The following is a 10,943-nucleotide window of genomic DNA, read 5'->3' as shown; positions in this document are numbered from 1 at the left end:
AGCACGAAAAAATTGACAATCATCATCCTCGTCCGTGGCATACCAATTGGCGTATTAAATGCAGTCCTATATGCCTATAGAGCATCATCGAGCTTATGTGACCAATCTTTTCTGGAGGTACTAACCATCTTTACGAGGATATTTTCAGCTCACGATTGGAGACTTCAACTTGACCACTTGTTTGAGGATGAGAGGGGTGGCTACTCGATGTGTGACACCGTATTTTCGCAGCAACATCTCAAATTGGTGGTTGCAAAAATGTTTACCTCCATCACTAATTTATAGCTCTTGGTATGCCAAATCGAGTAAAGATGTTCTTTTTAAGGAACTTGACTACCACCTTGGCATCGTTTTTTGGTAAAGCTACCGCTTCCACCCATTTGGAGACGTTATCTACAGCCACCAAAATAAACTTGTTAATGAAAGAAGATGGAAAATGTCCCATAAAATCGATGCCCCAAACATCAAATAATTCACATATTAAAATATTGTTTAAAGGCATCTCATTTTTTCGGGAAATATTTCCATTCATTTGACATCTATCACATGAAGACACAAAATTATAAGCATCTCTGTAAAGTGAGGGCCAGTAAAATCCTGATTGCAAAACTTTTATTGTTGTTTTGTTCCTCCAAAATGACCTTCAGCTTCCATGGAATGACAATGCTTAAGAATGCCTTCCATCTCCTCCTCCGGTACGCATCACCGAATGATTTGATCACCACAATATTTATACAAGTAAGGATGTTCCCAAAAGTACTACTTTAAATCAGAAAATAATTTTTTTCGTTGTTGGTAAGAGAAATCAGGAGGTAGAATTTTCCTGGCCAAGTAATTGACGTAATTTGCAAACCAAGGAACACATTGTATTGCAAATAATTGTTCATCCGGGAAGCTTTCATTGATTGGGCTCTTTTCATCTTTCTCATTCTCTCCAAGCTCCATTCGGGAAAGATGATCAACAACCTGATTTTTTATCCTCTTATTGTCCTTGATCTCTAAGTAAAATTCTTACAAGAGTAGGATCCACCTAAGTAATCTTGGCTTTGCATCCTTCTTGGTTAGGAGATACTTGAGGGCAGAGTGATCGGTGCATACAATGACCTTTGCACCTATCAAATAAAATAAAAACTTATCAAAAGCAAATATGACAGTTAGTTCTTTTTCAGTGGTAGCATGGTTGAGCTGAGCATCATTCAAAGTCCTATTAGCATAGTAGATGTCATGGAATATCTTATCTTTCCATTGCACCAAAACTGCACCTATAGCATAATCACTAGCATCACAAATCAATTCAAATGGTAATTGCCAATTAGGTGCAGCAATAATAGGTGCGGAAATAAGTTTTTCTTTCAAACTTTCGAAGGCATGCAAACAGTCACCATCAAAATTGAATTTGGAATCCTTCAAAATTAAATTGGAAAGAGGTTTAGTAATTTTAGAGAAATCCTTTATAAACCGATGATAGAACCCCACGTGACCTAAAAGACTTCGAACGCCCTTGATGTTGGAAACATGCAACTCGCGGAAGCATAGAAGGACCTCATAGACATAAACGATAGCTAGACAAGTTTCAAAAATTTCTTATCAAATACTAATCACCATAGCATAAACCATATATCAATTAATTGCAAGTAGATTATATACCTTAAGATCTCTCTGATTTGATCTCTAATAATCAGGAACGAAGGATAGAGTCAACGAGTTTGATACTAAGCTCAAACCCGCGGATCTTCCACCGTATGCACCAATTCTCAAACTTGGATTGAGAGGGTGGTCTCTTTTCTCCAAGAACCTGAAGAACACAAACCAAAACTAGTGGAAACGATTAGAGAGTAGAGAGGCCAACTGGTGTCTCAAAACTTGTGTTAACAAAACACACACTATGTGTGTATTTATAGGATTTGGCCACACCTAGGGTTTTCTCCCTAGGTGTGTCGGCCCCTAAGCCTCTCCCTCTCCCAATTTTGGTCCGTTTTGGTTTTCCTATATCTTCTAGTATTGGGCTTCTGGGCTACAGTGGGGACCAACTAGGAAAAATAAAACATGGGCTTCCCACAAATTTAGTTATCAGCCCAAACTCATGGACATAATTATAATTCATAAATTATAATATATTCCACTAAAATATTATAATTGCACTCCCCGTTTTATCTCAAATTAAATCTGAGCCTTTCGTTATACTTGTTCATAAATTCCTCATGTTAAGTTATAGATACCCGTCAATTAAATATGCCACTGACATATAATATTTAATTGACATCTTTAATATTTCCTTAAGCTTACCACTTAACTTATTTGAATGTGTCGGATTAATTAAAATCCACCTGCAGGGTTTTGACATAATCTCAAATCCTATAAGCATTCTCAAGAGGGTATCATCAATCCATAATTGGACGTGAATTTTATTAACAGATTATTTTCCATCGTACAATTAATGCGGGACCCAACTCACTTGGTGTTTGTTGGCCTATACAAGAAGACCTCACCCTTTAGTAAATCAAAGTCCCGTACATTAAATGCACATGTACCAACAATCTTTAATAAATTAAGAATATGAACAATTCTATAACGTCTGTGTGAGTGTACAATTTTCCATATAGTCAGACTGGGAAAATTTACTCACACGTAGTCCTGATCAATACACTCCAAGTGTACTGGTATAGTAAGTTCAAGCTTTATCGCTCTCCGTAACCAAGATAGGTATACTGAAATACTATACCACAGTCAAGCCGACGGTTTGTCCAATTCCGTCTTAGCTGTGATCACTTACTTATATTCGATAGGAACTTATGAATTGATCTTCCGTGTGTAAGCTTAGACTCTACACACCAATTCATATACCATATAGAATAAAAGACACTGATGTCAATATGTCTTTTCTCATTTTGAATGCTAAATATATTTTATTCAAATAAATAAATCGAATTTGAATATTACATAAAATAATGGCCTTTAGCATATTATTCCTATCACTTGATAGTTGTGGGTGGTGGCAATTTCTCTATTACTTCAACCTTTGCTCAATCTGCTTCAATGCACTTTGATGAGATTTTATGACCTAGAATAATCCCTTATTGTACCATAAAATGGCACTTTTCCCAATTCAAGACTAAATTTGTCTCGACACATCATTGCAAAACCAAAGAAAGATTAGCAAGACATAAATCGAAGGATGAACCGAAGATTGAAAAATCATCCACGAAAATTCTATGAACTTTTTCACCATATCACTAAAAATAGACATAATGCATCTTTGGAATGTGGCAGGAGCATTGCAAAGCCCAAACGACATTCTCTTATAGGCAAAAGTTCCATACGAACATGTAAAGGTTGTCTTCTCTTGATCCTTTGGTGCTATGCTTATTTGATTATATCCTGAAAAACCATCTAAAAAACAATAATAAGCACACCCGAAAAGTCTTTCTAACATTTGATCAATGAAGGGAAGGGGAAGTGATCTTTTCGAGTTGCATCGTTGAGTTTGCGATAGTCGATGCATACTCTCCATTCTGTGACAATTCTTGTTGGAATAAGCTCATTCTTTTCATTAGCTACCACAGCGATCCCTCCCTTCTTCGGCACTACTTGTACCGGACTAACCCAATTGCTATCCGAAATAGGATAGATCATTCGGGCATCAAGGAGTTTTACCACTTCTTTTCTTACCACTTCTTGCATTGATGGATTCAATCGGCGTTGTGGTTGTACAGTGGGCTTGAAATTCTCTACCATGACGATTTTATGCATACAAGTTAAGGGTTTAATCCTCTTTATGTCCTCAACGGTCTATCCTATTGCCGACTTGTTATCTCTCAATACTTGAAGTAATTTTTCTTCCTCAATTTTATTCAAAGAAGCATTAATAATTATAGGAAAAGATAATCATCAAGAAACACATACCTGAGGTGAGATGGCAGTGTTTTGAGTTCAATCTTTTTAGGCTCCTCTCTTTCGGAAGATCTTGTTATCTCGATTACATATAACTCCTTAAATTTTCCATTACCCATGGAACAATAAGGTTTAAAAGCATTGAGATACCTTGCATATTGCTATATTTTCTCATTGTTGGCTTCGCTTGGGGTGGATTGCGTTAAGCAAGTCTCAAGCGGTAGTGAGGGATATATCTCCTATAATGAGTTAGAACACAACATGTCAAGAGAGTTGATTTGAAAACAAGAGCCTACCTCTTTAGGAAACTTCATGGCCTCAAATACGTCAAAAGTAACTTGTTCGGCCTACACTCTCAAGATGGGTTTTTCTTATTGCACGTCTATGAGGGTCCTACCGATGGCTAGGAATGGTCTTCCCAATATAAGAGGGATCTCATGATCTTCCTCCATATCAAGCACCACAAAGTCCACTGGAAAGATGAACTTGTCAACCTTTATCAAGACATCTTCTATCATCCCTCTTAGGTACACGATTGATAGATCAGCTAATTATAGAGAGATGGTGGTAGGCTTAACTTCTCCAAATCCTAATTTCCTAAAAACAAAGAGAGGCATCAAGTTATTGCTAGCACCAAGATCACATAAGACTTTATCAAAAGTAAAATCACCAATAGTGAAAGGAATCGTAAAACTCCCTGGGTCTTTCATCTTTGGTGCCAGCTTTTGTTGGAGAATAGCACTACACTCTTCTTTTAACATGACAGTCTCATGTTCTCCTAACTTCCTTTTGTTGAACAAGATTTCTTTCATGAATTTAGCATATTTTAGCATCTGCTCCAACATCTCTGCAAAAGGAATATTAATTTATAATTTATTGAATATTTCTAAAAATTTATAAAATTGATCATCATTCTTCTTCTTTTGTAATCTTTAGGAGGATCGTATTTAGAAAAAGTAGGAGTTATAAGATTTGAATGACCCTTTGAACCCTTAGACTTCGCGCGCTCGAGCACAAGTTGAGCATCCATCGGGCGTAAATATCTGGTCCATCTGGGCGATTCTACGCTCGAGTGTGGATCGAGCGCTTGTTGAGTAGAAGCATTCTCTTGAACAACTTAATCTTCTTTAACATTCTTCCTTTTCTCAATTGGATCTTCTAGCTCTCTTCAATTCCCTAAAGTGATGGCCATGACATGCTCCTTCGGATTTGTGATGGTGTCACTAGGATAAGTTTCTTGAGCCCTCTTTGAAAGTTGACTGGCTAATTGTCCCACTTGCCTACCTAAAGCCTTGATAGAAGCTTCAGTATTATGGAATTCAGCTTCATATTTTTCCATAGCTTAAGTGATTTGAACATTATTTTGAGTGAGCTGGGCAAACATCTCTTCAATGCTAGGTTTTTCTTTTTTCTTGTTGTCGAAAACTAAGCGGTTGTAGAGTGTTTTGATTATTTCCCCATGAAAAGTTAGGGTAATTTTGCCAACCTGGATTGTAAGTGTTTTAGAACGAGTTGTTCTGTCCTTGAAAATTTGAGACATAGTTGGCCTGCTCAGTCATGCTTAGATTCCCTAGACATTCTCCATTTACATGGCTCCCTGCACAGAATTCACAACACAAATTAGTATTTTGAATCGAATTGACATACAAGTTATCAACCCTCTTATTTAGTGTAGAAAGATTGGTCAATATAGAATTCAGAATATTAGGTTGAGTTGCTTTAGGGGGCTGTTTTGGTGTGACTCTTTCTGTTGGACAGTGAAAATTGTTGGATGCCATCTCTTCCAACAAATTGTAGGCATATTCATAAGGTTTCCCATCAGAGCACTACCAGCTGCAGCATCTATTAAAGTACAAGTATTTTGAGTCAACCCATTGTAGAAGGTTTGGACAATCAACCAATTGGGTATGCCATGGTGTGGACACTTCCTAATAAAGTCCTTGTATCTCTCCCATGCCTCATACAAGGGTTCAGAATCAAGTTGAGAGAAAGTAGTGATGTCATTCCTCATCTTTGCAGTTTTAGCAGGAGGATAGAATTTTGCTAAGAATTTTTGAGCGAGGTCCTCCCATGTAGTAATAGATCCAGCCAGCAACGAGTTCAACCATTGCTTGGCCTTATCCCTAAGAGAGAAAGGAAACAAGCTCAGACGAATAACATCATTAGAAACACCATTATTCTTGGAAGTATCACAAAATTCGAGAAAGTTAGCTATATGGGCATTCGGATCATCATTAGCTAAGCCATAAAATTGAACATGATATTGAATCATCTGAATGACAGCAGGTTTAATTTCAAAATTATTGGCTTGAATCGTTGGTTCCCTTATACTTGACGTAGTTCCATCAACGGATGGAGTAGTATAATCTCTCAAAGCTTTTCGATTATCGCCTCCATCTTGATTATTTTCCATGTTGTTGTTGGGCACTAAGGTTGTAGTTCTTTCTCTATTCAAGCGTCGGAAGGTTCGATCAATCTCAGGATCTATCAGGAGAGTTTTGAAACTTCTTGAGCGTCTCATGCAATTCTGGAAAGTCTGCAACAAAAGAGAATAAAGTATTTGGTAAACAAAATTAAAAAGTTCAAGATAGAATAAAATCACTTAGTATCAAAATTAATAAACAAAAAATCACTGATAACGACGCCAAAAACTTGATATGGATTTTCGCAAGTGTACGAAATTGCATAAGTAATAAAGTGAGAGAAAAGTGTCAAACCCACGGGGATTAAGTATTCACTAATATTCGAAATTAGAATAATTTTAAATCTACTTGAACAAATTGAATTTATTTGAGATTTATATATGGAAAACAACTACTCAAAAACTAGTAACACAAAAGTATCCAATCGATTGAAGAGCTAAGGCATCCAATTCACCTAACCATAGATGCCAAACTCATTAGGACCATGTCAATTAAGATTTATTATCAGATTTGATGATTGAAATTCCCTATCATATCCAATACTCTCTCTCAAGTTATATCAGAATTACCCACACATGACAACATATGATATCTCTATATAGATTTAATCACAACCAAGCACTTTAAGTTCTATGAAATTTCTAAGAGAAATCACACAAATCATGCAGCACCTCTTGGATTGCATTCAATTTAACATGAAGCAAACATTATAAATCACCTCTCGATCTCATTATAATCAACAGATCAATTGAATGTTGATTAAGCATTCAAAAGCATTAAGGACAGAGATAAATACTCAAGCCCAAATAATAAACTCAATTGACATAAAGCATAAGAATTTGTTCACATAGTTGTACTACATGGAGTCCTAGCGAAAAAGATTTAGTTCATAATGAAAGAGTACATAACAAGAATAGAGATTGAATCCATGGAAGAAAGATTCAAACACTAAGGAATGCAACAACGGAGAAGCTTATTTGTCTTCACAATGTTTATGCGGCCCTTTCTCGAAAGATCTTTTTTTGGGTGCTTTTTCGTGACTTCTAAGGAGGTATTTATACATGTTTGAAGGAAACAATAATAAAACAAGGAAACCTCAAAGGAAATTTCTAAAACAAGTCAAACTTCTAATTATCGGATTCCTTATTCTGTTAGGACACTAGAGCATAAGTCAAGCACTTGTTGAGCATGGGTCGCACACCTATCGAGTGTGTATCGAGCACAAGTTTCTGGCCAGTTTTGGTGCAGCTATGCTTGAGCGTAGATTGAGCAACTGTTAGGCGCAAGTCAGACGTAAGTTCAGCTCATCAACATCAATTTTCCAATTCCACTTAATAACTTCGATAAAATACAATAAGGAGCTGAAAAGCACAAAAAGAAGAATTTATGCAGAATCCAATCTCATTTTGATAATCAAAATGTCAATCTAAACGAAAAATACAAGCAAAAAGGTGGATAATAATATACACATCAACCAAGCTTGAGGAAGAATAAAAGTCCTACATTGGAGAATTAAGTGAACCAACTCTTGTATATAAGAGTGAGGGTTGAACTAATGGTTTGGGTCCAAGGGCACCCAAGCTTTTGTGGGAGGGAAAGAATGCACATTATACAAAAACAACACACACACGCGTGCTCCGTCATTGTCGTCGTCTGTTTGGCTGGTTCGGTTTGCACTTTTGTGTGTGGTGGGCCGGCTTAGTCCAGGTCATTTCTTTTTGGACTACAGACCAGCGGGCTCAAAGCCCAGTCCAAGTCTTTTCGTTTTGGCCCACATGCTAGTGGGCTTCAAGCCCAGTCTTGACAAGCAGATAATAGATTAAATTTCATCTATTTGAGAAAACAAATCAAATTTCATCTATTTAATTCATTTATCTGTTTTTGATTATTCTCAATAAATTTTGAAATTATCTGTGTAGATTATTTTTCAATCCATTTCGTTCCAATCTTTTCTTCCTCCCAAGCACTATAAATAGAGGTCTCCATAGCTGTTTTTGTAAGTTGTTCGGAGTGAAGCTTCCATTTTGTGCAGAGCTGAAGTCATTCTATCTTGGGAGGCTATCATCTATATTTCCAAAGCAAACCAGTGAGGAGGCGATTTAGTCTTAAGGAGACGGAGACTACTCTAAGCTTGGCATTCCATAATCCAATCTCTTTTCTATTCTAACTATTCTTCAGTCGTAATGTATTTTTAGATTGATTACTATCGGTAATATGGTAAAGGTGTTCCTCTTTCATATTAATTTCATTATTACAGTACGTTTCAATTCTTAGTATGTCATAAACACCCACTTGTTCACAACAATCTTCAGACTAAATTTCGTTTTTGTTGTTTATGATTTATTCCTTGAATTGAAATTATTACTAATTTATGGTGTGTTAATTTGTAGTTGTCACTATGACTAACGTGGGAGACAACATGGCTGTTAATGTGGTTGGAGGGAACACTCCTGTCATGCCAACGACGAACTCCGCTGGAGTGAACAGTGGGAATGCCGCTGGTGGCATTCAGTGAGTCATTGTTGATGTTCCAACAACGTACCATGTCAACCCACATGGTGAGAAGCCTAAGAAGTTTGGTGGGGCAGATTTAAAAAGGTGGTAGCAAAAGATGCATTTCTACCTAACCACCTTGAACGCTTAGCCAAATTTCTCAAGGAGGACGCACCCAAGGTGGATGACGCAGATGTCAACACTCAGAATGTTGCTGTTGTAGTTGCTATAGATGCATGAAAGCACTCAGATTATCTGTGCAAGAACACCATCCTCAATGGTCTGACCAACAATCTACACGGTGTGTATAGTACTTTGCCCACTTCTATGGCACTTTGGGAGGCTTTAGAGAAGAAGTATAAAATAGAGCATGCTGCATCGAAGAAATTCATGGTGGGGCATGTAACGCCCCGACCCGGAATGCGTTACTTTTGGTATCATCTTAATCAATCTCCTAATTAATTCAATCATTAAGTCACCGAAAATTTCGGCAGCACCTCCACTATTACGGAGGATGCTAACCCGGAGTCAATGTGCAGCAAATATCACAATTACATTCCCAATCCTAGGCAGGGCCTCAGGCCATCTAACAATTCATATCACAAATAAATTCTCAAATCTAAGCGGGGCCTCAAGCCACCTAACAAATCATATCATATATAAATCCTCAAATCTAAACGGGGCCTCAGGCCACCTAACAAATCATATCATCAATAAATATCATCAATAAATTCTCAAATCTTACCAGGGCCTTTGGCCGCCAAACAATCACATATAAATTTCCGCACACACTAACATGTATAATCAAACAACCAATGTAAAGAGCAATCCTGCATGCATAATCAATTATGAAGAATAATTCATGCTCAATGAAAGATTGACTAAGTAGGGTATGCAATATAACTCAAATCATAGAACGAAGAAATCACAAAGTGGGGTTGCTCTCCCTTAGGTACAATTAAGGCGAGAACGAATCATAATGAACAATGAGAAAAGATAACATTCGTAATAGGAGACATATTCAAAGAGAATAGCAAAGGGTGGAATTTCCCTACCTCAAAACGAATTGCAAATTCTTACCACAACCGTAATGTATACTCCACATAAATTCACTAACCTATTCAATAAAATAAGCTTCATTAAATTTCTATATTCCTCAACCCATTCAACTCTCACTTTCCATATTCTACAATCCAACCCATTTCTAAATATTCGCATTCTACCTTAATTTTTCAAGGTTAAACCATTAAAATTCCATCACAATATTATTTTCATCCTAACCCAATTTTTATTAGAACAATTTGAGTCAAGAAATCTTACCTTGAAACTTGTTAGTTTCACCAAATCAAGAAAGCAAAGTCTCCACTTGAATTGGTTCAAGAACCACATTTGAACCTAATAATATGGGAAGATTAGAGCCTAATTTCAAGTTATTGAACAAAGAAAACTCCATTTGAATCAAAATCCCCAAAACTCACTTAACTCCTAACCCTAGAACCAAGAATTTACCTTAATCCTTCTCTTTTCTTGAACCAAATGGAGTGTGGGTGTAGGTTTCAAGCTTGGAGCACCCTTACCGACCAGAGCTTCGTCGGAAGTGGAACTGCCGTGGTGTGGTTTGAGAAGAAGCAAAGCAACCTCTCTCTTTTTTTTCAATTGAATGTTACTCGGGTGAAGGCATCTGCGCCTTCACTCGTTTTATTTTTTTTTTTATTTATTTATGTTTTTTTTTGGTTTTGTTTTGTTTATTTATGTTATTATTATTATTATTTTTTTTTCCATTACTTTTTGTTCTTTTACTTATTTGACCCTAATTTTAATTCAACTATTCTTTAAACCCTTATAACATTCTAACTTCATCCCACAACTTTTATTATTTTCCACAACTAAGTCTCATTTATTCATTTTATTTGTATTATTCTGTATTTTTCTTTCTTTTTTTATTAGGACGGGGTATTACATTCTCCCCTCTTTATAAAAATTTCATCCTCGAAATTTACGTACGTCCCTAGACTTGCGAATAAATGCGGATATTTCTCCTTCATCTTTGACTCAAGCTCCCAAGTCGCCTCTTCCGTGTCGTGATGCATCCACAAGACTTTAACCAACGGTATCGCACTTGATCGTGTGACCTTG

At 36.6% G+C, this 10,943-nt stretch overlaps 1 protein-coding gene and 1 non-coding gene across 2 annotated transcripts; one reads left to right on the top strand and one right to left on the bottom strand.

The window, feature by feature from the left end:
* Positions 1-4,262: 4,262 nt before the first annotated feature.
* LOC119995768 lies at positions 4,263-5,230 on the bottom strand. Its single transcript, XM_038842234.1, has 3 exons — positions 5,176-5,230; positions 4,526-4,738; positions 4,263-4,438 (listed from the first exon to the last, which is right to left on the bottom strand). The coding sequence occupies exons 1-3, from the start codon at positions 5,228-5,230 to the stop codon at positions 4,263-4,265; spliced, it is 444 nt and encodes a 147-aa protein (XP_038698162.1).
* Positions 5,231-5,798: 568 nt separating this feature from the next.
* On the top strand, positions 5,799-5,905 carry LOC120004251. Its single transcript, XR_005469470.1, has one exon. It is a non-coding gene; the product is annotated as a small nucleolar RNA R71 (small nucleolar RNA).
* Positions 5,906-10,943: the final 5,038 nt, after the last annotated feature.

The sequence above is a fragment of the Tripterygium wilfordii genome, chromosome 1, assembly GCF_013401445.1.
Source record: "Tripterygium wilfordii isolate XIE 37 chromosome 1, ASM1340144v1, whole genome shotgun sequence".
Classification (NCBI taxonomy): Eukaryota; Viridiplantae; Streptophyta; class Magnoliopsida; order Celastrales; family Celastraceae; genus Tripterygium; species Tripterygium wilfordii.
Note: the sequence above shows the minus strand (reverse complement) of the source record. Positions and strands in the feature narration are given on the sequence as shown.

Excerpts from the sequence above, each read along its gene's own strand:
- LOC119995768 (XM_038842234.1), bottom strand. The coding sequence starts at position 5,230 with ATGGAAAAATATGAAGCTGAATTCCATAATACTGAAGCTTCTATCAAG. Across the intron at positions 4,739-5,175 it reads AGCTTCTATCAAGGCTTTAG|AGATGTTGGAGCAGATGCTA; the intron begins GTAGGCAAGTGG and ends TTCCTTTTGCAG. Across the intron at positions 4,439-4,525 it reads TAAAGTCTTATGTGATCTTG|CTGATCTATCAATCGTGTAC; the intron begins GTGCTAGCAATA and ends CTCTATAATTAG.